The sequence below is a fragment of the Coregonus clupeaformis genome, chromosome 20 (genome assembly GCF_020615455.1).
Source record: "Coregonus clupeaformis isolate EN_2021a chromosome 20, ASM2061545v1, whole genome shotgun sequence".
Lineage (NCBI taxonomy): Eukaryota > Metazoa > Chordata > Actinopteri > Salmoniformes > Salmonidae > Coregonus > Coregonus clupeaformis.
The window spans coordinates 16603255-16630249 of NC_059211.1; the positions used below are offsets into that span (position 1 = coordinate 16603255).

The 26995-nt window shown below is 42.6% G+C and overlaps 1 protein-coding gene across 2 annotated transcripts in view; it reads right to left on the reverse strand.

The window, feature by feature from the left end:
• LOC121533697 (zinc transporter 7) overlaps positions 1–26510 on the reverse strand; it is a 28493-nt gene extending 1983 nt beyond the window's left edge. Inside the window, exons 1-10 of one of the 2 annotated variants that reach the window (XM_041839851.1) lie at positions 26349–26510; positions 25682–25783; positions 25080–25193; positions 21039–21126; positions 20254–20386; positions 17654–17824; positions 16834–16881; positions 15115–15250; positions 368–458; positions 111–260 (exon numbers count right to left, since the gene is read on the reverse strand). In XM_041839851.1, the coding sequence (XP_041695785.1) occupies positions 111–260; positions 368–458; positions 15115–15250; positions 16834–16881; positions 17654–17824; positions 20254–20386; positions 21039–21126; positions 25080–25193; positions 25682–25783; positions 26349–26428 (1113 nt within the window). In that variant the 5' untranslated portion in view covers positions 26429–26510. Of the gene's footprint in view, positions 1–110; positions 261–367; positions 459–15114; positions 15251–16833; positions 16882–17653; positions 17825–20253; positions 20387–21038; positions 21127–25079; positions 25194–25681; positions 25784–26348 lie in introns of those variants that run through there. The other variant, XM_041839852.1, reaches the window with a different exon arrangement.
• Between the last annotated feature and the right edge of the window lie 485 nt (positions 26511–26995).

Below are 26995 nucleotides of genomic sequence, written 5' to 3' on the forward strand. Positions count from 1 at the left end.
AATGTTACAGGTGATTTTGTGGTTTCCTATCGGCTGCTGGCTACTCAGTGTGTGTATTTGTAGGAGAATGGCCGTGTGTGACGTTACAAAAGGATGGGTTCCTCTCCTACCTGTGTGAAAATGTTGTGCGTTTGGCTTAGAATCCATTTGCAGTCAGCATCGGGTGCAATTAGCAGCTTGAGTGTGCCGATGTAGACATCTGTGCATAGGGTCCAGAAGTGAGGCTCCTGCAGATTGTACACGCCCTGCAACTGCTGCACCTGCAAACACACACAGTTCACACCTAGATTTATATGACCATTTCCCCTTGTTAAACATTGAACATATTTTCAGCTTTGACGTGAGGGTATGGTTGGGCAGCACTTACCCTCTGGTAGCATTCTGGCAGGGCATTGTCCAGAGAGGGCGGAGTCCGCTGCATCAGAATCCCGATGGACTCCCTCAGCAAAGGCACTACACTGTGGCACAGAGGGTAAGGGAGAAAAATAACAGGTCAGCGTGACTTACTTCCCCCAACCCAATGCCTTCCTGTCAACACTGGCAGGCCCAGGGCATGCCAAGTCTGGCCAAAGTGATATTGTGCCACTGGGGCAGGAGTCAATCTGAACAATATGAACCATGGACAATGACAGAGCTTGCTTGGCAAGGCATGCAGGTAGTAGCCTGGGTACCAGTCTCTTTAGCTAATCCACTCCCTGTACTCCATGTCATGTGCCAAAGAAACGGGCCTTTCTGCGATCTTCAAATATTAACATGATCATTAATGAGCTCGAGGAAAACAAAGGATTTGATCCTGATTCGATCAACCTCACAGCTATTCTTCAATCACAACGATTATGCAAATATTGGAACCCCATCACTTTTTTCCCCACACAGGGTTGACATGTCTGTGATTTTCCCGTAAATTGGCCTACTTTGAAAACGATGTCGCGGGTGAAAATCGATTGGTCGCGGGTTTTTGGGCTACTTCTAAATTGCACTGCGGCCGCCAATGCATTTATCTTAAAAATATATTTTCACTGTGACCTGCTGCTGCGGACTATCAGGCAGTGAGGAAGGCTGTTAGTGAGTGGCAGGGAGGGCCGGAGGGGTGTGTGTGTTGAGAGAGTGCTGCAGCAGGCAGTTGAGTCATGTGAGTGAGAGGAGACAGCAGCACGCGCGCACTTTGTGACAACTTTTTACCAGTTGTATGCAACGATGTATATATATAAATCATTGGTTGTATGTAGGCTATTTAGATTTTCATTATGGAGACACCTGTTTCCAAACCTTTGTCCATATAACATTAACGCGCTGGAACTGATGCGGGTCAAGAAATAACGGCGACAAAGCACTGGAAAATGACTTTAGGTGCACTAGTTAACTTCGCTCGGAGATTGTTTAAACTGCATTCTAATGTCGACTTCGTTATCAAGCGAAGGGTTTTAGCCATGCTCAGTACTTGGGTGTCGAGCGCTGCGCTAGTGGACATTTGAAATGGTTATGGGGAAAAGTCCACAATGAAACGTACATTAAATGTGGAGAATGAAACATTTGCATATCTTGGCCATCAAGTGTCCTACTGATTTATATGTCATTGTAGGCTACTGTAGCCTAACATTTGATACACTAAATATGTTGAAATTACGAAATCTTTGGAGTCATCAATTTGCAAATCAATTTGTGCCACTTGTGTAACCTACCTGGAGCTAGCAAACATATTTTGTAAGTAGCCTATAACCTCAGTTAATTGTTGTAGCCTTGTGTTATTATGTAATTATTAATGGCCATGTTTAGTTAATTAAATTGCAAATTATCAATTGTGATCATGGTCAAAGCTCTATCGCAACCGCCGATCAGCTGTTAGAATGCATTAGATTGACGTAACAGTCAGATTAGGTTGACAAGCATAGGCCTATTCAATTCATATCCATATTATTAATATTTGATTCAGTGATCGAAATTACGACACCATCCTCAGTAGCCTATTCCAGCAGGTTATTGGGCAACACAAACACTTACCTCGAAATCGCCTCGCTATTCATGTTGAATAAATTAATATTGTCAATTTGAACTAAGCAAGCTGCTAAATTGTTCAATTTACATCTTGCCTAGGCTGATGTAGGCCATATTATTATTATTATGATGATGTTGGCCTATCAGGGGCTATAGGCTACCTGCATCTAGCTAAGCAAAGTAAACCATGGCAAAGTTTAATTACAATCATAAACCCAGATTTTAGTCAGTAACCTATGCCTATTGAAATGACAAGTCAATCTCTCAAATAGGCTATTTATAACGGGTTGTAGTCTTAACATCTGGCTCATGATAATGGCAGAAAATAGCATAGTTTGTTTTTTGAAGTTCGTCAAGTGTTTCTTGCACAGAGATTGAGATCCTCTGTCCAACTTTCATGACTCAAACTATGCTGTCGGATTTATATATAGTTATGCAAAAAGCATTATTTACAATTACAACGAGTTAAAACGACATCCACTGATGGAAAATGATCTGCCGAGTTTAATAAGGATAAATTATCTTCTCTTGCGACATATTCAAATTCCTTTATTACGTGACGTTAGCTCACAATAATTATTATATTGATGAAAACCGATTTGTTTCTTATGTCGATATTCCTTCTTAATTCGCTCGTTTACGTTATGGAAAAAGGGTTTATTGGTTCATATGTCAACTCCTCACGCTGCGCATCCATTTTTTGGGGCTAGTTTTTCAGGCCTTGTGGGCAGATTGTGTGGCCATTGTGCTAGAAATTTTAGCTAGCCATGGCAACCCGGTCTCCACAGCACGCGTTGGTATCCCGAGTGGCGCAGTGGTCTAAGGCACTGCAGTGCTAGCTGTGACATTAGAGATCCTGGTTCGAATCCAGGCTCTGTCGTAGCCGGCCGCGACCGGGAGACCAATGGGGCGGCGCACAATTGGCCCAGCGTTGTCCAGGGTAGGGGAGGGAATGGCCGGCAGGGATGTAGCTCAGTTGGTAGAGCATGGCGTTTGCAACGCCAGGGTTGTGGGTTCGATTCCCACGGGGGGGCAGTATGAAGAAAAAAATTATAATTATGTATGCACTTAACTGTAAGTCGCTCTGGATAAGAGCTTCTGCTAAATAACTAAAATGTAAATGTATCCGGTTGCTAAGCAACTGTTTTTTGTTTGCCCAGACCAGTCTGTCAAAAGTTGCTAGCTTGGTCTAAATTCTCAAAGTAAATACATAGCTACTGCAAATCCAAACACAAAACTAATTACTTTAGATTTTAAGACTCAAAATACAACAACTTGCATAGCTAACTGCTAAATGTTTGTTTTTGACTTTGTTATAAATTCGAATTCTATTTGAGGCTCCACATGTTATTTCCAACAAAATCCTAGGCATATTTAACGTTGAGATTGCAGAAAGGCCAGTCTCTTTGTCAATGAGGATTGTCTGGAATTCCTCAAAATGTCAGCCCTAGGTCAAAGAGGTAGGTTTTGCCATCAATTCAAATCACCTAACCATACCCTGCAGAGTTGGAAGTCACAGAAGCTGCTTTCAGAGAGCAGGAGAACTGCACTGCAGCCGAAACTACTAGCATAGTTGAACAATGACTTCATGAGGCTGAACAATGACTTCATGAGGCTGGACAGTGCCACGCCAGCCACTCTTGCTCCTTCCTTTTGTCTCCTGGCAACCATCTCACGGCCACAGTTTAAAAAATGTCATGGCATGTTCCGCCAGACCCGTATACCAAAGCCACAAGGCCGACCACCACAGCATATGTGAGCCATTAGAGGTTTTGGCGGCTTTCCCTGTCCCCAAAACCCCACTCACCCCTCCCTCTTCTCCCCGTCATTATCCCTGAATCCCCTACACCCCACCAGAAGCTCCACTCGGTCAATGTCAACGAGGGCAAAACTTTCCCTTTGCTCTTCCTCCACGTCTACAGTCTTCCTTGTACTACACACCACACACTAGCAGTACACTACACTAACTAGCTTATCAGCATATAGGCTACTGTACATTCTTCAGCTTTGCCTTTTAGTCTTATGGGTCCGGTCGAAATGTAGCTAACGTCCCCCTACCCAACATGTTATTATGAAATCAAACATTTGATTATGGCTGACCGGAAAAGAGAACCTTTGAGGAAATGTAAAGTCACACACCAACTCCTTATTTACTTCTACTGCACTAGTCAGCAGCCAAACTGATGTAGAACAATAATTGTGTAATTCATGTCATCATAACAGCCATGACCTTTTTGTTTTGACTGTCATTTTGTAATAACTTGGTAAATTACAACAATTTTCTCAAAACGGTCTTTGAATTGAAGCTAAATAAACATATCAAATGGGGAAGCGTTATTTGTTTACATCGGTCTGTTCTTTAAGATAAGAAATATGATTTTTTGCATGGGCTGCTTCTCAATCCACTGATATCGCCCTTCTGCATCTGCAGTGAAAGGTGGCAGAGCTAGAGCGGTGTTTGTCAGACCATGAGACATCCCAAAAATCGGTCTTCTCAAGAAAACGTCTGTAGCGTCCTAGGACGCCCACAAGCCTCACAAAACTAGTCTGAAAGTCCCTGGTACCCGTTTAAATTTTTTTTATGGAAGTATACAGTCGTGGTCAAAAGTTGAGAACGACACAAATATGAATTTTCACAATGTCTGCTGCCTCAGTTTTTATGATGGCAATTTGCATATACTCCAGAATGTTATGAAGAGTGATCAGATGAATTGCAATTAATTGCAAAGTCCCTCTTTGCCATGAAAATGAACTTAACCCCCCAAAAAACATTTCCACTGCATTTCAGCCCTGCCACAAACGGACCAGCTGACATCATGTCAGTGATTCTCTCGTTAACACAGGCGAGAGTGTTGACGAGGACAAGGCTGGAGATCACTCTGTCATGCTGATTGAGTTAGAATAACAGACTGGAAGCTTTAAAAGTAGGGTGGTGCTTGAAATCATTGTTCTTCCTCTGTTAAGCATGGTTACCATGGGCACCACCAGTGCAGAGCTTGCTCAGGAATGGCAGCAGGCAGGTGTGAGTGCATCTGCACGCACAGTGAGGCGAATACTTTTGGAGGATGGCCTGGTGTCAAGAAGGGCAGCGAGGAAGCCACTTCTCTCCAGGAAAAACATCAGGGACAGACTGATATTCTGCAAAAGGTACAGGGATTGGACTGCTGAGGACTGGGGTAAAGTCATTTTCTCTGATGAATCCCCTTTCCGATTGTTTGGGGCATCCGGAAAAAAGCTTGTCCGGAGAAGACAAGGTGAGCACTACCATCAGTCCTGTGTCATGCCAACAGTAGAGCATCCTGAGACCATTCATGTGTGGGGTTGCTTCTTAGCCAAGGGAGTGGGCTCACTCACAATTTTGCCTAAGAACACAGCCATGAATAAAGAATGGTACCAACACATCCTCCGAGAGCAACTTCTCCCAACCATCCAAGAACAGTTTGTTCTTGCCTTTTCCAGCATGATGGAGCACCTTGCCTTAAGGCAAAAGTGATAACTAAGTGGCTCGGCGAACAAAACATCGATATTTTGGGTCCATGGCCAGGAAACTCCCCAGACCTTAATCCCATTGAGAACTTGTGGTCGATCCTCAAGAGGCGGGTGGACAAACAAAAACCCACAAATTCTGACAAACTCAAAGCATTGATTATGCAAGAATGGGCTGCCATCAGTCAGGATGTGGCCCAGAAGTTAATTGACAGCATGCCAGGGTGGATTGCAGAGGTCTTGAAAAAGAAGGGTCAACACTGCAAATATTGACTCTTTGCATATACTTCATGTAATTGTCAATAAAAGCCTTTGACACTTATGGAATGCTTGTAATTATACTTCAGTATACCATAGTAACATCTGACAAAAATATCTAAAAACACTGACGCAGCAAACTTTGAAGACCAATACTTGTCATTCTCAAACTTTTGACCACGACTGTATATGGAGATATTTTAGGCACTAAACTAAAAAGGGGATAAATTCATGTAAAATAAAAAATAGTTTACTGATTTTTCTTCTATTTCTCAGATATAGGACAGATTTTGATGGGGATTCTTTTATTATGTTAATTCGATTTCAGTGGGCCGCTGAAATTGTAGGCCAAGGGTTAAAAATATTTGGTTATAAAGAAGAAAGGCATCTTGTGAAATGCAAGTGACTTCCTCTTCCCCAGTTGACTAGTTACGATTACGAAGGTATGGGCAGCAATTAGAGAACCTTTTATTTGTTCCAACCAGACATTAACAGTAGCCGAATGAGGAGCCTTTTAGTGATCCATCCATTACCTGACTGCTCAGCACTTCTGGCCAGTAAACTCTGTTGTAACACAAGTTGCATTGAATCAAAAACCAACTGGTAGCTGAAGGATGGAACTAAAAACAAACAAAAGATAACTATTGTAAAATATACTGTGCCCGTAACATTTATATAGCACGTATAAGCCTAAGTGTTGTTGTCCATTAGTTTACTCCAATTAGGGGAGGGGTGGTAGGGTTAGAACGAACAAACAAACACACATATACATATACATATATATATATATATATATATATATATATATATATATTAGGGGTGTAACGATTCGTTTTAACAACGATTCGATTTGTATCACGATTCGTGGTTGTCGATACGATTCAAGGACGATATTGGTTCATTTAGAACGATACGATCCGAAACGATTCAGTGACTTGAAATCGATTCAGTAACCTTTTAGCCAAAAATTCAACCAGTGTGACTGAAATAAATACCTGGATACTGGACAGTGCAGGTGAAGTTTCCTAGATTCCTGTTTCTTGTAAGGACCGCAATGGTGGCTTGATAATTTCTCGCTCGTCGGCTTCTCCTCTGTCATCCGCCATGCTATGCTTTGTTGTCTTGGCGCCTTTGCGCTGCTGCTGGCGCGATGACGTCACGGATAGGCAGACTGAATCGAGTAATGTTTAAAGCCTTTATCATTAAAAGTGCTAAGAAAAAACATCCATATAAAGTCTGACGTGCTTAAATCCAATGGGTTATTTCCTAGTACCGATACAATCGATTTATTACATTTTAAAACGATGTTAGATCGATATATGTTGTCCAAAAGGCCAACTCGCCGAGCACAGATCGATGTAGTTGGATCATAGGAATATAAATCAATACATCGATGTAGTAGATGGATCGTTACACCCCCTAATAAATATATATATATATATATATATATATATATATATATATATATACACACATACATACATACATACACACACTACCAGTCAAGGGTTTGGACACACCTACTCATTCAAGGGTTTTTCTTTATTCTTACCATTTTCTACATTGTAGAATAGTGAAGACATCAAAACTATGAAATAACACATATGGAATGATGTAGTAACCAAAAAAGTGTTAAACAAATATATATATTTTCTTCAAATAGCCACCCTTTGCCTTGATGACAGCTTTGCACACTCTGCATTCTCTCAACCAGCTTCACCTGGAATGCTTTTCCAACAGTCTTGAAATTGTTCCCACATATGCTGAGCACTTGTTGGCTGCTTTTCCTTCACTCTGCGGTCCGACTCATCCCAAACCATCTCAAATTTGGTTGAGGTCGGAGGATTTTGGATGCGGGTCATCTGATGCAGCACTCCATCACTCTCCTTCTTGGTAAAATAGCCCTTACACAGCCTGGAGGTGTGTTGGGTCATTGTCCTGTTGAAAAACAAATGATAGTCCCACTAAGCCCAAACCAGATGGGATGGCGTATCGCTGTAGAATGCTGTGGTAGCCATGCTGGTTAAGTGTGCCTTGAATTCTAAATAAAATCACTGACAGTGTCACCAGCAAAGCATCCCCACACCATAACACCTCCTCCTCCATGCTTTACGGTGGGAAATACACATGCAGAGATCATCCGTTCACCCACACTGCGTCTCACAAAGACACAGCGGTTGGAAACAAAAATCTCCAATTTGGAATCCAGACCAAAGGACACATTTCCACTGGTCTAATGTCCATTGCTCATGTTTCTTGGTCCAAGCAGGTCTCTTCTTCTTATTGGTGTCCTTTAGTAATGGTTTCTTTGCAGGGCGGCAGGTAGCTTAGTGGTTAAGAGCGTAGTGCCAGTAACCGAAAGGTCGCTGGTTCTAATCCCCGAGCCGACTAGGTGAAAAATCTGTCGATGTGCCCTTGAGCAAGGCACTTAACCCTAATTGCTCCTGTAAGTCGCTCTGGATAAGAGTGTCTGCTAAATGACAAAAAATAAAATAAAAAATTCAACCATGAAGGCCTGATTCACACAGTCCCCTCTGAACAGTTGATTTTGAGATGTCTGTGTTACTTGAACTCTGAAGCATTTATTTTGGCTGCAATTTCCGAGGCTGGTAACTCTAATGAACTTATCCTCTGCAGCAGAGTTAACTCTGGGTCTTCCATTCCTGTCGCGGTTCTCATGAGAGCCAGTTTAATCAAAGCGCTTGATGGTTTTTGCGACTGCACTCAAAGTTCTTGAAATGTTCCGTATTGACTGACCTTCATGTCTTAAAGTAATGATGGACTGTAATTTGTCTTTGCTTATTTGAGCTGTTCTTGCCATAATATGGACTTGGTCTTTTACCAAATAGGGCTATTTTCTGTAAACCCCCCCCCCACCTTGTCACAACACACCTGATTGGCTCAAACGCATTAAGAAGGAAAGAACTTCCACAAATGAACTTTTAACAAGGCATACCTGTTAATTGAAATGCATTCCAGGTGACCACCTCATGAAGCTGGTTGAGAGAATGCCAAGAGTGTACAAAGCTGTCCTCAAGGCAAAAGGGTGGCTATTTAAAGAATCTCTTTTGGTTACTACATCATTCCATATGTGTTATTTCATAGTTTTGTTGTCTTCACTATTATTCTACAATAGTAAAAATAAAGAAAAACCCTGGAATGAGTAGGTATGTCCAAACTTTTGACTGGTACTGTATATATACCCCCCATAAATATATGGGGAATTGGAAATGATGCAGACAATGACACTGATGGAAGCCAGCTTAGTTCAACTGGTGTAACCTTCAGAACCCAAAATATAAGTTTGTTTTACTCCAATGTTTGTAAACAATGTAAAAGTAAACAAAACACTCTATACCCTCAAAACATGGTTAAAACTATAATTTGGATGGTCAGTCCTTGCATCCATAGCTGTCTATACATTTGAGAGTGGTTGCATTTCTCCAGGACCATCCCTCAGCTTTTTACCAAAACAGAGGCGGGGTGAGCGTTTTGTTATCGTTTCAATTAATGATTCTAGCTTTAAGCTTCTGCTAAAATGTTAATGTGAAGTTACATTATTTATGACCTACTCAGCGACCTCCATGTTTGCCAGTGCTCTGGACAATAGTCTGAAAACAGGAAATTTCCCAGCATCAGGGGATTGCCCTACTCTGACATCATGCTATTGTTCCCAGCCTTCCTGTGTAGCTGACTAGAGGCAATCTCACTGACTCAGTCACCACAGTGGGCCACATATATAAACTTAATCATAATAGCAATAAATGCATAATATATTAATAATGAATATAGAGCACGTGTCAAAATCATTCCACGGAGGGCCGAGTGTCTGCGGGCTTTCTCTCCTCCCTTGTACTTGATTGATGAATTAAGGTCACTAATTGGTAAGGAACTCCCCCCTCACCTGGTTGTCTAGGTCTTAATTGAAAAGGAAAAACCAAAACCCAGCAGACACTAGGCCCTCCATGGAATGAGTTCGACACCCCTGATTTGAGCTTTTAACCAAGACTCAAAGCTCCAATGTGTAACATCCCTGGGATTGGCATTTTGGAAACCAATTCACAAAAAAGTTTTTTCACCAATTAGCGGAAGTCTAACAAGCACAGGATCTTTAGCAAGCCACACAATAATAATCAACCACTAAGTATTACCGACATAAGCGGTCATTCAATAACAGTAGCAAGAACAGTCACAAGGGAGTTTTACTCCCAAAAAAGTCAGAACATCTCACTCACCATGCAGACAATACACTAACAGTAGGCTACATTTGACTCATACTGACAATGCATGATGAGATTGAAGCAAATCCTGTTTCTTCCCAACGGGGAAAAAAAGCACCACCACAAAAAGCTCTTCCAATGAGGGGCTGCCAAAGTGTCTACATTGTTCTGGAATTCCCCGAGTCGTAAAGAGAGTGAGTCAGAACCACATTCTTCACAGCCTTGGAGCAAACCGTCTTGGAGTTGAACAATGAAGCAAAACTAGGGAAGCTCCACCAGAAGAAAATTAAGCCTACATCCATGCATTCTGAATGGAATCATATGTTCATCTTGAGAACATCTAAAAAAGTGACACAGACCTGCCATGGATAACGTGGGCTGAGAAGTTAGAAAAACGTTTTTCTTTAAAGGCAAGATGGATACATAAAATTATCTCAGACGCATGGCCTTGAACATGATACTGACCCAAGCCACTGAAAAGAGGTGAGATAACAATTCAAAAGAACATGTAAAGCGGTTATTAAATGGAGAGCCGATGGCAAATGTAGGACATGTGGGTTAAGCATGACATGCTAGTGAAATCTCCTCCCCACAACTAAGACCCTCAGAAGTCCCTCTGATTGAAAGGAGCATGAAAAACCTATTATTACTGTCAGCTACACTAGGATGGTTACATTAAAAACAAACGGTGTGGTTTTAGTAGAAAGGGGAGGCAGAAACTACTCTACATTTTTTAAATGACAATTATGTAATAAAATGAATGAAACTGATCATTAGCTAGGTTTCCATCCAATTGGCGATTTACATGCGAATATTCAAAAAAATCTGTATAAAAACATGGGAGCATTTCCCACCAGAGAGGTGTTTCTATCCAACTTGTTGTGGATGAAAGGCTGTGCGTGATGACATAGTGCACATAAAAATAAAATACTTTCCCATGTACCGAATAAAAACAATCTACGTTAAATGGGTTTCCATCGCATTTTCAACTCTACCAATGGTTTTATCAAACTGTTGCGATAATAGCACATTTTCCCAATCTGGTTTTGACGCATGCTCTCTCGACAAGTTTGCTGATCAAGTGGACAGGTTATATGATGAGATATGGATAAGAGAAAGATTATTTTATTTTATAATTGGCAGCCAAGCACCGATCATCATGTCACTAGCAATCAAATAATAGCCTACCCTCGATATTTAACCTATTGGACATTTGCATGATCACCATGCACTTAACCACAATGTGACATATTGCGTGACTCCAAGTTTACTTCGATATGATGGTTATTAGATCAACATTTGCTCATAAAATGTGTTTCCACCACCATTTCTTGCATAATTTATTTTACCGACACGAAGATCCCACCATGTCGAACGAACAAATGGTGTGTCGACATTTATGAAATGGTACCGATATGTCCCGTTTCCATCAGCCCTGTCGTGACATTTTTTTATGCGTCAGGTAATTCATCCGCATGAAATAGTTGGATGGAAACCTGGTTATTGTCAAGGATTGACAAAAGTAGTGTCTCCCCTCAACTCTTTCTGCCTTTTTCTGTCTTTCAACTCTTTCTGTCTCCTCAACTCAAGAAAACGTGACAGCATTAAAGAGAAGGAACAATGAAAACACAAGGCCCTATGCGACCGTCAGAAAGGGGAGGGCTTTCACAGTGGTTATGTGGAGGAAGGGTTCCACATCACCCTTGGCCATTACCTGACCTCGTGCCCCGGCCTAAAACGTCACATTCACTACCAGCCAAAACAATGGCTCTTATGCCAAGTCCAGTTCATGAAAGGGAAAACCTCAAGGGAATGATGTAAGAGGTCAAAGGTAAGAGCACCCTTTGTTTGACTAATTATGTATGAGGTTGGAAGGGGGACGGAAGTGATAAATTATTTAAAAAATTGTTTAACTTCAAGCCTTCAATAATTGGGTCAAAATAAACCCCATTCAAGTTAACGTATAGCACTCACCCGTTCTATGTAATCAATTTACTTTTGTATGGCACCTGGGTATGTACTGTTCAAACATCTGTGACAATGAGTTGTCACACTAAAGCCAATTCTTCTTAGCACACTGTCGTCTCTTTAATATCATTCCAATAGTTATCCTAATTTCAGTGAGACAAATCACCGTCCCCAAAGGCCTTGATTAGTGCTCGTATTTACATAGCGTGTCCTAATTTATTCACGCCTACCTTATCTGGTTTCCAGGCTTTCACCTGGGAGTCATTACCCAGCATTTGGCTCCTTTTCCTCCAGCAGGAAGAAAGGAGCCTCAGCCTGGCTCTTGAACCCAGCAGCAGGGTCCCACATGGGGCCCCAGCTACCCACAGCCCCACAGAGAGAGCCAAGGGGCCCGGAGGGGCCTCTAACCACCACTCTCCACTCACTAATCACAGGCTGCGCAGACAATTCCATCTGTCTTCAGCCAGCCCAGATATTCCCCCTTTGGTGCGAGGCCAGCAGCCACCAGGCCTTGACCGAGGCACACAAAGAAACACACTGGGACGGCACAAAGCAAACACACACGTGTGTGTGGATGCAGCAAGGGGTCTGTGCTTGGTCCTGTACCGTTTTTGCAAGCTGCAAAGGGTTCTTCCAAGTATGGCTGTTCAGGGAGGATGGGAAAGCTGCCCCCCTCCCCTTAACAGTCCTCCAGCCTCCAAATGTGGTCAATGTCAGCTAAATAAAATAAAACATGGTCATCAACCAGCTGAGGTTCAGGGAAGGGAGCACACACTGACTTCCATTTCTCCAAACAACCCACTGTCCTTCTGCCGGTCCAATAACAGAGAGAGAACTACAGTCCATTTCACTGGGTAACCAAATAGTAAATGATATCTGTCGGCCAATATTGTATGAATCTTGAATCCCACAATGGAGGATGGCCATTCCATTCCTTGGCGTAAAGAACGGTGGGTAACATACTTCAAGTAATTACACAAATCTTTCATTTTGAGTTCTTCTGGAATTAATCCGGCACTCTTTCCAGTGCTAAAAGTTTGATCAAGATATCACAATACGAGGCCCCAAAATAACTCCACACGGAACTTAAACTAACAGGAAGGTGATTACACTCAACAAAAACAAATATTCACGCCAAAACACAACACGCATCAAGGCCCGTGGAAATTAATCTCCGAACCCGCACAACCATCTGGGTGGGGCTCCAACAAAATGACCACATAGGGGAAATGTTTTCAAATCCCTGTTTGACTACTCTCTCGCTCTCCATTTCTTCCCAACCAGCCGTTTAACAAAAACAAGTTCAAACATTCTGAAAATAAGCCAAATACCAGCTGCAGATTAGGTGCTTTTACAACGTTGGAGGTTAATTGTATGTTTTTCTCTTCTTATTTTGGGGCTTACATCTGCTTCTCATTATTTGATGTGCTATTTAATTGCTCCTCCCCCTCTTCATTCTTCCCTCACTTGTTCCATATCGCACCTGTATTGAGATGGGTCCTTTACGAGCCTCGGCCTGTTCCAAGAAGGAATGCAACATGCTGTAGAATAAGCCTAGGTGGATGTGTTTGTTCATTTCTTTGCCTTTCACAGATGGCTATCAAGAAAAACGAGAGGGAAAATGCTCCGGCTTAAGTCTCAATGACACAAAACCCCACTCAGGCAGCTCAAGAAAAGGGGGAGAAATCCACACTAAAGGATGGCTTTGTTCACACATATTTAACGGAACAGTCACAGATCACGACCACATTCCAGAGGAAGAAAGAAAAGGCTGAAACACAGAGATTGAGAACAAGTCTACCAGAGAGGCTTTACTCACTGAGTTTTCATTTGCATAATGGGGCCCTCTCCCCAACCGCTTTGTCCCTACTGTACCATTTTAACAGAGGACAGTGGCACACCAAGGACAGAAGTGAAGAATTGAGAAAAACATGAGCAGGAGAGCCACTAAGAAGTAATGCCTCTTTTCTGGGTCTCAAGACTCATTCAAGACCCTCTGGATTTCAGCAGTTTTGCAGGTCCATCTATCACAAAATCTGAAAAGCAAAATCTATTATTTAGATGCCAAAATGTCACCTCTCGCTTCTCGTAGGGTCACACGCTGTGTAAAAGTTGGGCTACAGCACCTATCTACTGGGAATGGCCAAGTGGTCAAGGAACAATTCTGGGCCCTCCCATTCTGTCTGTTGGGCTGACTGGCTCTCTATTGCAAGTGTGACTAGTTCTGTCTGCTGAAGTTGGCTCGGTTGGTCTTCATCCCTAATGAAGAAACCAGTTTAATTGACTGGTTGCTAAAACTTCCTGAAGCCTGATGTAAATCGCGAGTCATATTGACTTCAGCACCCTAAGTCTGATATATGCTACACGGAACATCCCAATCAATGCTGGACATTATTTAGTGTACAGAGGGAGAGCATGAATCTTACACTGCATAAAAAAAGTCTACTTGGCAGTAAATGTTTGAAGAATGCTACAAAGCAGGACAGAGCATGATTTCTGGGATACCATATGTTCTGGGAGCCACAAAGACTCCACCCCACTGTATGAGTCCTGTAATTCTGCACTTTACAGTGGTGGTGGTAGCGTTTGAGAAAGATGAACAGTGGCCAGTTTGAAGTGGTGAGACAACATGCCCGAATGGATGCTTGCCTTCTCTGTCGTTTCATCTGGTTCTGCAGCACCAGGAGAAGTGAGTCTACGGTGGAGACTGACCCACCACTAAAGACATTTAGCTGAATAGCAGAATACCAATATTCAACATCATGGGAGAAGCCAGTGTGCAATATTCCCTGGGTTCAGCCCTACATGTGGAGCATTCAATGGATGGGGATTCTTGTGAAATTGCTCTGGAGTTCTCTGTGGTTACGATGGCAAGGCGAAATCAAAGTGAACTACACTTATGAGGTCAAAATCACAACTATTGGGGTGTGTTTTAAGGAAGTGTTTGCACCAGTGCAAAAATCAAACAAAGAAAGGTAATATTGCCTAAAATGTTTACTTAAGGGATTTTATTCCATAACGGTTCCAAACTGTACAGGTGAAAACGACAGTAAATCTAGCCCTGAGTGTGTGTGGTACATTCCTGCAGCAGTGTGACGATGGCCTTCAAGTTTCTCTCTTATGGGAATATTTGTAAAATGAGTGTGTGACCTGTTTGGAATTGGACTACTGTGTAAGGTCAACTCACCTTACTCCGATGAGAATGGAGATGCACATGGAGCAGATGGGGTCAGCGATCATCAGGTCATACTTCTGCATCAGGATGGCTGAGATGATCACTCCTACACTGCCCAGAGTGTCAGCTACGATATGTAAAAACACCCCTGTAAAACAACATGGGTTGTCTTAAGTATTTAATATCATCCTTCTCTACAAATAATTCATCCCCAGCCAATACAGGGCAGAAGTTTTTAAAAGTCATCCATTCAATATATATCCCGAGAGGTGCAGCGGTCTAAGGCACTGCATCTCAGTGCTTGAGGCGTCACTACAGACCCCCTGGTTCGTTTCCAGGCTGTATCACAACCGGCCGTGATTGGGAGTCCCATAGGGCGGCGCACAATTGGCCCAGCGTCGTCCGGGTTTGGCCGGTGTAGGCTGTCATTGTAAATAAGAATTTGTTCTTAACTGACTTGCCTAGTTAAATTAAGTAAATAAATATATTATTATTTAATGTTCAAGGCCATGACTTCAAGGCCAAGCTAGATACAGTATCAGAACATTTAATGAAAGTAGTCAATGACCATTTTTTACAACTCCATTTTCCCTACTCGACAGTCTTGATATTCAGTTCAATTGAAAGGCGACATGAATGGAATTCCTTTTTGGAGTTTGGCGGAGGTTAGCCTTCGGAAGTTGAGATATAGGCTAACACATTCATTGCTGCACAAAAAAAGCATTTACCAGGTATTTAAAGGGGCACATCAATGAAAAATTATAATTTGCTACTGTGCCTATAACCTATAATTTTGATTTGGGGCATTCTCTTAAATCCAATCTAGCACTGCGATTGTGCAGGATGCATAATAATACAGTGACATATGACCTTGGATGTGGCAGGGTTTTAGGTGGAAAACTGTGGATTTGAAAAGGAATGTAGACGAAGACGTCGTTCCATGCCAAAAATTACCCTGCACTTTGTGAATGGAAAACACTAAGCTTGACAACGAGATATCAACCAACCTCTTGGGTTCTAGCTTCATAACAACTCAACCCAAAGCAGAGGAAAGGTCCTCAACCAACGGCCAAACAGGGACAGGGGTTAAGTCACCTTTTGCACTGTCACCTCCCCCTTCCCCTCTGTTCTCCAGAGCCCCCTACGCCAACCCAACTTCTGTGTGGGCCCAGTGTTTCCCCTGAGTAGGCCTCCCAAAGGGCCCATTCTCTCCCTCGCACTCTTCATTGTGCAGGGTGAAAGGGACAAACTACTTTCTCCTTTCTTTCAGCCCAGTCCCACAGAAGCCTGGACAAAGCAGTTTAAAGTGACAGTGCTCCTGGACTTTTTCTCAGATGTAATAGTGCCTTGACTTTTCCCCACCAAGTGACCAGAACCTTAAAATCTCACACCATTTCAAATGTTCTGGCTGAGATGTTAGAAATACAATCAAAACAGATAGGCCTACATGATGTATACTATGTCAAGGCAACCTTACCCTAACATCTATGCATAAAAAGCAGAGTTAAAATACATACAGTATTCTTCCCTTGAACTGGATGAAAATGTATAACTACAATCTCACATACAACATTAAATCGGCCATTACGGAGGTGGCTGTGTACCAGGTCTGACTTGAGCAAATATTTTAGGTATTTTTAAGAAGATCAAAACAGTTTCTGTGCACATACAACAGGTGAACAAAGTAAAAAAGCTGCATCAAATTAGCCAAGTCATTTCAATGTTCAGTACCTTGCAAAATCTGTTTGCTGGAGCCCTTCCCTGGCATGTGCAGTTCATCTGGAATAAATAAATACAAGCATTAATTAAATACAGCAGACAATTAGTATTGACTATAGAAAACAGGGCAAACCACAAATTAGATTTACAACAGCATTTCAACTGCCTGCATCGGTTCAGCGAGACTTCTGCTGGGACACAATGAAAGGTGAGTGAAGTGCTGCCACATATGCTTAAAGTTCCAGCTCACACATTAAGTTCTAGCAAAGACTAAATTGTGTGAATAGCGATAGACAACAGTGAGTGAACAGTCAAGAATTGCATACAGTGAACATTCAGGCCTAATAAACTAATCCCTTGCTGCTACATCGTTGAGTCCCACTTGTTGAGTTGACAAGATTTTGTAGGCATCAGCAATGTGGCAATAGCGCCACCTAGTGCTGTAGGCAAGGTGGAATTTTGCACTTTTGGCCAACTAATTCAGTGTGTGCAGAGCTTTAAAAAGGAGGCATCAACAAAGACCCAGGTAGGAATTAGTTTGGGATTGGACCTCTAAATAAAGCCAACACACTAAGAAGCAGAAAACTAATTTAAATGGGCTTCAATAATCCCCAACAATTGTGGCAAAAACACAATTTTAGGAAATTGTTGTCGGTTGCCGCAAATCATATAGACTGCATATTCACTCTCCTCAATTGTTTTGTGTATTTACCTAAATGAAGATTTAAAACATTGGATCCCACTGAAATAACTACCAATTCTAGAACTGGAACAAGATAATTCACACACTGCATTACAGGCATTTTGTTTTCAGAAAGTGTTGTTGCCTCACCATGGCAGTGGGGGCCCTCGTGGGAGTGGCCGTGCCCTCCGTGGCTGTGCCCATGCCCGTCTCCATGGCTGTGCTCGTGCCCATCTCCATGTTTGGACTCGTGCCCATGCCCCCCATGGCTGTGTCCATGACCTGTATTGCCATTGAACAGAGAGTGGCTGTGACCGTGACCTGCAAAGACAGTAAACACAGATTACTGAAACAACACCTACAAAAGAATGTGTCAGGAGAACTCATGTTATTAGTTGACATTCTATTGAACATAAAGGCGAATGACAAATCATTTGGTCTTGGTGTTTAGGCTCTTCTATTAGGGGTGCTCCCTACTTGAGGAATGTGTTCTGTGAAAAGCATGAGCTGACGCACACCCAACAATGTTTGTAGAGGTGCCGACACAGTGCATTCGGAAAGACCCCTTGACATTTCCCACATTTTGTTACGTTACAGCCTTATTCTAAAATTGATTAAATTGTTTTTTTCCTCATCAAATCTACACACAATACCCCATAATGACAAAGCAAAAATTGTTTGCAAATTTATAAAAAATACAGAACTGAAATATCACATTTACATAAGTATTCAGTCCCTTACTCAGTACTTTGTTGAAGCACCTTTGGCAGCGATTACAGCCTCGAGTGTTCTTGGGTATGACACTACAAGCTTGGCACACCTGTATTTGGGGAGTTTCTCCCATTCTTCTCTGCAGATCTTCTCAAGCACTGTCATCTTGGATGAGGAGCGCCGTTGCACAGCTATTTTCAGGTCTCTCCAGAGATGTTTGATCGGGTTCAAGTCTGGGCTCTGGCTGGGCCACTCAAGGACATTCAGAGACATGTTCCGAAGCCACTTCTGCGTTGTCTTGGCTGTGTGCTTAGGGTCGTTGTCCTGTTGGAAGGTGAACCTTTGCCCCAGTCTGAGGTCCTGAGTGCTCTGGAGCAGGTTTTCATCAAGGATCTCGCTGTACTTTGCTCCGTCCATCTTTACCTCGATCCTGACTAGTCTCCCAGTCCCTGCCGCTGAAAAACATCCCCACAGCATGATGCTACCACCACCATACTTCACCGTAGGGATGGTGCCAGGTTTCCTCCAGACGTGACGCTTGGCATTCAGGCCAAAGAGTTCAATCTTGGTTTCATCAGACCAGAGAATCTTGTTTCTCATGGTCTGAGAGTCTTTAGGTGCCTTTTGGAAAACTGAAAGCGGGCTGTCATGTGCCTTTTACTGAGGAGTGGCTTCCGTCTGGCCACTCTACCATCGGGTTATTGGTCACCTGACCAAGGCCCTTCTCCCCCGATTGCTCAGTTTGGCCGGGCGGCCAGCTCTAGGAAGAGTCTTGGTGGTTCCAAACTTCTCCCATTTAAGAATGATGGAGGCCACTATGTTCTTGGGGACCTTCAATGCTGCAGACATTTTGTGGTACCCTTCCCCAGATCTGTGCCCCGACACAATCCTGTCTCAGAAATCTACGGACAATTCCTTCAGCCTCATGGCTTGATTTTTGCGCTGACGTGCACTGTCAACTGTGGGACCTTATATAGACAGGTGTGTGCCTTTCCAAATCATGTCCAATCAATTGAATTTACCACAGGTGGACTCCAATCAAGTTGTAGAAACATCAAGGATGATCAATGGAACAGGATGCACCTGAGCTCAATTTCAAGTATGTAAATAAGGTATGTTTTTTTATTTATTTTTATAAATTAGCAAACATTCCTAAAAACCTGTTTTCGCTTTGTCATTATTGGGTATTGTGTGAAGATTTATGAGAAACATTTTATTATTTAATCAATTTTAGAATAAGGCTGTAACGTAACAAAATGTGGAAAAGGGGAAGGGGTCTGAATACTTTCCGAATGTACTGTATACTTTCTAAAAAGAAAGAAAGTTGCACACTATATGTTCCCAACAATTTAATGGGTAAACCTTAACGGTTAGGTTTACCCATTCAGTTGTTGGGAGCATATATAGCTAATTAACCTGACCAAAGCCATACTATAGGTAGAGTAGAGTCAATCTCCCCTGACAGACAGAAGAGCAGAACCACAGACGGTGGAGCGGAGGTGAGCACAAGCAGCAGCAATGACGTTTGCGGAATGGTGAACTAAATGAACGGCCATTGCAGAGGAGTGTTTGTCATCTCTGATTGGATGCGAAGCTCAGCTGACTGAGCTGCATATCATGTGCTGCAGCTTTGAGTCATGTGCATGTAGTCCGACTCAAATTTCCTGCCAAAGCTAGTATCGCGCCATATATGAGGCAAGCTAATATTAGAGTGTTTGAAAAGGGTACAGGGACTAGTGACTTCAGAGTGGAAAGGGGTTAGGCAGTGAGCCTGGGGGAATTTGAGAGAACAACTTGGGGGACCACCAAGTAAAGAAACCTTAAGCGACACAAGTGATGGGTGGATGAGGTGAGTTAACTCATGGCTCCACCCCAATACTATATGCTTTTAGATTAGCATAGAAGCTCAATGAAGAAGTACAGGGACTTTATCAGGAAAGCGTGGAGTGACCACTTGCAAGAGACTGAAGAAAACATGGAGTGATATGGTAGATGTGTAAAGTGACTACGGAGAGAGCGAGAGAGATGCCTGATCTTACCTTCATCCCCTCCGTGAGAGTGGCCGTGGCCCCCGTGCTGGAACACAAAGATACCCACCAGGTTGACCAGCAGCCCAGCAACGGACACGGGGAGCAGACGATCATGATTCACGTGTGGCGGCTCCAAAGCCCTCTGTCAGATGCAGCAGGAGACAAACCCAGTGAAATCAACATCGTTATTCAGAATTGGTCATCTTATTAAACATTTTTTACCCCTTTTTCTCCCCAATTTCGTGGTATCCAATTGGTAGTTACAGTCTTGTCCCATCGCTGCAACTCGAGAGCCGTGCGTCCTCCAAAACACAACCCAGCCGAACTGCTTCTTGACACAATGCCCGCTTAACCCGGAAGCCAGCCGCACCAATGTGTCGGAGGAAACGCCGTACACCTGGCAACTGTGTCAGCGTGCACTGCGCCCGGGCCGCCACAGTAGTCGCTAGTGCGCGATGGGACAAGAACATCCCTGCTGGCCAAACCCTCCCCTAACCTGGACGACGCCGGGCCAATTGTGCGCCGCCCCATGGGTCTCCCAGTCGCGGCCGGCTGCGACAGAGCCTGGACTCGAACCAGGATCTCTAGTGCCTTAGACCACTGCGCCACTCGGGAGGCCCCAGAATTGGTCATCTTAAATAAAAGTTGATAATATTGTTGATTTCAGTTTAATCACATTGTCTTATATTGTCTAAGCACTAGGTCAATCAAAATCAATTCAAAATCATTCAAATCAATGTTGTTTTTATTATGTGAAATACTCCTAATCAAACCCATTGTGTTCTGTGGCATACCTCTACGCCTTCTGAGAAAATGAAGAAGGCGGTGAAGATGAGGAACAGGCCATTCACAAACCCTGCCAACACCTCTGCCCTCACGTATCTGAAAACAGAAAGGGAAGTACAGAACACACAGGTCAACAATAGAGGCTAATCAATGTGATTTAAAAACAGCTGTATGGAGCTATTTCAGTGCCAACAGAAATTGTATTTGAATTCCATAATTTTGTATTAGGATATTGAATTTGAATGTAATATTTTTGAATTTCTAATGCACAAATTAAATAATTTCATTCATAAATTGAACTTGTATTTCATGATTTGAAACTGAATTTAATTAATATTGCATTGAGTTTTAAAATGTCATTTAAATGTAATTGAATATTCAAATTCTAAATGTATATATTCACTTTCAATATGGTAGATATTGCATTCATTGTTTATCAAGTTTACAAACTATCATTTCAAATTAATCAAAGTTTATTTCTAAATTCAGATTCAAAACCAGAGACAACATCCTGGTACTTTGCCAGCCAGGAAAGGTAGATGAGAACATAGAGAATTAAACTCTATGGTAAACAGAAGCTTCTGGCGGATTCTGAAGCCAATGTGGCATGTTGAATTAATATTCTGCCTACGAATTTGGCGCTAGTGTTATAACCGTTGTGTCATAAAACAAACGTTGCCTTTCTGCTCCCTATTTAATATTGTGACTGACTGGGTTCAAAATAGGTATCCTGCATGTCACAAGACTGTTTGCCCACTTAGCTAAAGCCTATAGGGATAAGTTCAGGAAGTTCATGTAAATGACGATATGCTGCTTGCTTATCGAGTACCGCTCCCCCTTGACTCAGCTCATAGAGACTCGAACTCAGGACCTCTGCCTCACAAACACACGTAACTGCCCTCCTGAAGAGTTCCAACCCACCGCACTGCTGAAAAAGGCCTTAAATTGCACAAGGGGCGACACTTCAGGCTGATGAGTGAGTTTCACAGATCCCCATCTGCTACATTCACCCCCCAAACTCACTCTACAGCGACTCCAGTGGTTGACCTGAGCGCAACTGTAGATCAGAGTCCAGTAGAACCATTGTAAAGGAAGTCACGCTGCCTGCTTAGCGAGTACCGTTCCTCCCTGATTCAGCTCATACGGAGACTCGAACTCAGGACTTCTGCCTAAAAAAACACAAGTGACCGCCCGCCTGAAGCATTCCAACCCATTGTGCTATGAAAAAGGGCTTTCAATTGCGTAAGGGGAGACACTTCAGTCTAAGGAGTGAGTTTCACAGATCTCTATCTGCTACACTAATACAAGTCTTAAAGATCCAGCAAGGTTACTCATCAAAAGAGTGTGGTTTGGTTATACATGCTTATGTGATGAGCAACCTGAAGACATACACTACATGACCAAAAGTATGTGGACACCTGCTCGTCAAACATCTAATTCCAAAATCATGTGCATTAATATGGAGCTGGTCCCCCCTTTGCTGCTATAACAGCCTCCCCTTTTCTGGGAAGGCTTTCCACTAGATGTTGGAACATTGGTGCGGGGACTTGCTTCCATTCAGCCACAAGAGCATTAGTGAGGACGGGCACTGATGTTGGGGGATTAGGCCTGGCTCGCAGTCGGTGTTCCAATTCATCCCAAAGGTCTTCGATGGGGTTGAGGTCAGGGCTCTGTGCAGGCCAGTCAAGTTCTTCCACACTGATCTCAACAAACCATTTCTGTATGGACCTCGCTTTGTGCACAGGGGCATTATCATGCTGAAACAGGAAAAGGGCCTTCCCTAAACTGTTGCCATAAAGTTGGCAGCACAGAATCATCTAGAATGTCATTGTATGCTGTAGCTTTAAGATTTCCCTTCACTGGAACTAAGGGGCCTAGCCCGAACCATGAAAAACAGCCCCAGACCATTATTCCTCCTCCACCAAACGTTATAGTTGGCACTATGCATTCGGGCAGGTAACATTCTCCTGTCATCCATTAAACCCAGATTTTTCAATTGGACTGCTAGATGGTAAAGCGTGATTCATCACTCCAGAGAACGCGTTTCCACTGCTCCAGAGTCCAATGGCGGCGAGCTTTACACCCCTCCAGCCGACACTTGGCATTGCACATGGTGATCGTAGACTTGTGTGCGGCCATGGAAACCCATTTCATGAAGCTCCCGACGAACAGTTCTTGTGCTGACGTTGCTTCCAGAGGCAGTTTGGAACTCGGTAGTGAGTGTTGCAACAGAGGACAGACAATTTTTACGCGCTCCAGCGGTCCCATTGTGTGAGCTTATGTCGCCTACCACTTCGCGGCTGAGCCGTTGTTGCTCCTAGACGTTTCCACTTCACAATAACAGCACTTATAGTTGACCGGGGCAGCTCTAGCAGGGCAGAAATTTTATGAACTGACTTGTTGGAAAGGTGGCATCCTATGACGGTGCCACGTTGAAAGTCACTGAGCTCTTCAGTCAGGCCATTCTACTGCCAATGTTTGTCTATGGAGACTGCATGGCTGTGTGCTCGATTTTATACACCTGTCATCAATGGGTGTGGCTGAAATAGCCGAATCCACTAATATGAAGAGGTGTCCACATACTTTTGCATATATAGTGTAGTTTTAAGTCTCCAGCAAGGGTTGTCATTATAAGGGTAACATGTGAGTGACTGTTAAGATTGTTCGCCTGCTGAGCTAAAGCCTAGGCATTAGTCCTGTGACTTGGATGGGTCTCTTCAAGGAGGTCAAAGGGGGGTGAAGTGTAATGCAGGTGGTTCGGTGACAACGCTCACGTGATGAGTGACTTGTCTGAGACCTGAAAAGTTGCATTGCCTGGCACACAGGATACCTGGGTTAGAACCTTCAGGTCTCAGGCAAGGTTGCTCATCACATGCATGAATCACCAAACCACCTCTGTTGCACTCATTAAATGGAGTGCACAGATCCTTCTTCTTGCCACAGAACATTTTAGGCCTGATTTCGAACCCAGTCAGTTTTATTTGGTGCAGTGATCTCTGAGTAGGAGGTCAAAGGGGGGTGAAATGTGACCAAGGTGGTTCGATGAACCACACTCGATGAACCACATCGACAGATTTTTCACCTAGTCGGCAGGTAGCTTAGTGGTTAAGAGCGTTGTACCAGTAACCGAAAGGTCGCTGGTTCTAATCCCCAAGCCGACTAGGTGAAAAATCTGTCGATGTGCCCTTGAGCAAGGCACTTAACCCTAATTGCTCCTGTAAGTCGCTCTGGATAAGAGCGTCTGCTAAATGACCAATTTTTTTTATTTTTTATTTAGTAATCTTGCTGCAGACTTGAAGACTTGTGTTAGCTTCCTGAGCACCTCCCCATGGGCTTTAGCTAAGTGGATTGGCACAGTCTTGTGACATACAGGAGACCTGGTTCAAACCCAGTCAGTCACAACAGCTAAATTAAATAGGGAGTGGAAAGGCTATGACAGGGCTATTAAACTATATTCTTATGGAGGTCAAATTAATATATTAAACTTTGTACTTTAAATTATAGTTTGTAAACTTGATACACTGACAATGAATTAAATATCTACAATATTGATACTGAATATATAAATATTGAATTTGAATATTCAATACAATTTAAATTGAATGCAATATTCATTCAATTCAGTATCAAATCATGAAATACAAGTTCAATTATGTATTCAATGACTCAATTTGTGCATTACAAATTCCAAAATATTAAATTAAATATCCTAATACAAATTCAGAATTATAGAATTCAAATACAATTGCTGTTGGAAGTGAACTCGCTCCATACAACTGCAACACCTTTGTTACATTAGTAGCAATACACACATCCAAATGTGTACTAAAGGTGCAGCTTTAGTGATCACCAGTAGAATTGGCAACCCTGGATATCAATAAAGGCATAAGATCAAAAATAATACAGGTAACCATTTACGCTTGGTAAGAGGTCACAAACTTCCAAATGTAAACATTAGCAGAGACACCTTATCAGTTTTGGAGACAGCGGTACTTTGCTAGCAAAGGCCCAAAAAGTGAAGCTACTGTCTACATTGATCGCATACGTACCCATATGAGAATGAGTCATTCGACCTCCACCTGGAGATCACTGAGGCTGCAAGTCCGGCTAAAAGTGCAGTACAGTCGAAGAACATGTGAAAGGAATCTGATATCAAACCTAAACTGGGAGCACACACACAAAAAAGTTAGACTAAACACAAAAAAATACTTTTTTTATGAATGACTAAGTAATGGCTGATAAAACATGTATTATTGCACATATTAGTTCTAACTAGCTAGTTACTCGTCTATGGGAACACATGGGTTTTATGACAGTGACATCTTCACCCTAGCCTGGGAGACCAAACAGATAACCAGCTGGTTCCAGGAAACAATTTGAACACATGTTGCAGATAGTTAGTCCTGGCAGAAATTCATGCATAAAAAACCGCTATCAAGCTGGATATCCATTTCAATACACATAACTAGTAGGGAATAACATGTCTAACTAAATGTTATAATATAGTTTGTGGTGCATTCCCAAAGATGGGGGCAGTGCAAATAACGGGCATTGTTGGTACAACGCCTGCTTAGACATACGTGGCACATCCTGAAATAAGAGTTGCGTGTGTTAGGTTTTTCCCATCGAATGATACGGAACTTAACGTTACCTGTTATTCCATATGCCGTACGATAATTCCACAAAAGCAAAGGACAGATTCAGACAGAGAAAGAAAAACAAATTGCGTGATGTTTTATCAGATAGGATTGATCTGGAAAATAAGAAATGTCACGGAGTTAGAAACCCAGCTGATGAAGGCTGCAAGCTAGTGCGAGTTATCAACCAAGCTAACTGTTACCTAGCTAACGTTAGCTAGCTTACGCTAATCAAAACAGTTGAGCGTAGTGTTCGTTTGCCAGTTTAAGAATGAGAAGTAGCTAGCTACCTATGTCAAACGTGCAAAATTCAATCAATTTCCTGTACAAGCATGTTGACCGCAAACAAATATTGAATACTATACAAACCTACCTAGGCTAGCTAAGTAAAACTTCCAGCTGTGTTGCCGGCCAGACATTCCTACATCTGAAGCTAACCGGCTATCTAACCTAGCCATATGTTTGTATGTGTAACTAACTAACACGTATCTATTTGGTCAGCAACCAAGGTGGATGGTCCACTACCCCTAGCAAGCTGTTTTTGGTAGCTAACGTTAGCTAGGTAGTTACAGCATAATCGTTGGCATCATATTTTTCAGACATCTGAATTAACCTAGCTAGCAGCGAGCAAAGAATCAAAATAGCTAACAAGCTAATTAAGACCTAAAAAAGACTATTTACCTGAACCATCCTGAAATCTTGACAAGGAGGTTGAATTTGGCTGGCTTGTACTCATCGTCTTTTATAGATAATGGTAACATTTTAGCAGTCCCTCCCAGGTTGTGCCAAGCTAGCTAGCTAAAGACTGCTGGTTTGTGCTGAAACCACCAACTCAGCCCTCTGCCAAGGAGATTAGGTATACATCCGGTCAATAGAGGGCGCTTGCGCTGCCAAACAATAAATACATATAGGGACCGTACTGCCTGCCTACAGTTATGGTACAGGTGGTTTTCAGACAGATTCTCAAATAAAGCCAATGGAAGATATGTTGGTGTATGGATACAGTAGGCTATCCTATATTCTGGGGTTCCCAAACGGAGGCCTAAGGACCCTCAGGGTTCTCATCAATGTGCTGAGAACCCGCTATCAGATTTGTATTTGGTATTTCATTAGGATCCCCATCGGCCTGTCTCAATCGTGTGTATTTAATCGAAGGTCATGGAAAATATTATGTTCGAACAGATTGACAGTTATATTTCCTTACATAACCTACTATATGAACTCCAATCTGGCTTTAGGAAATCCCATTCCACCGACACTTGCCTACTATATCTAACTGACCACATCAGGAAGGAAGTAGATGGAGGGAATGTTGTGGTATGGTTATG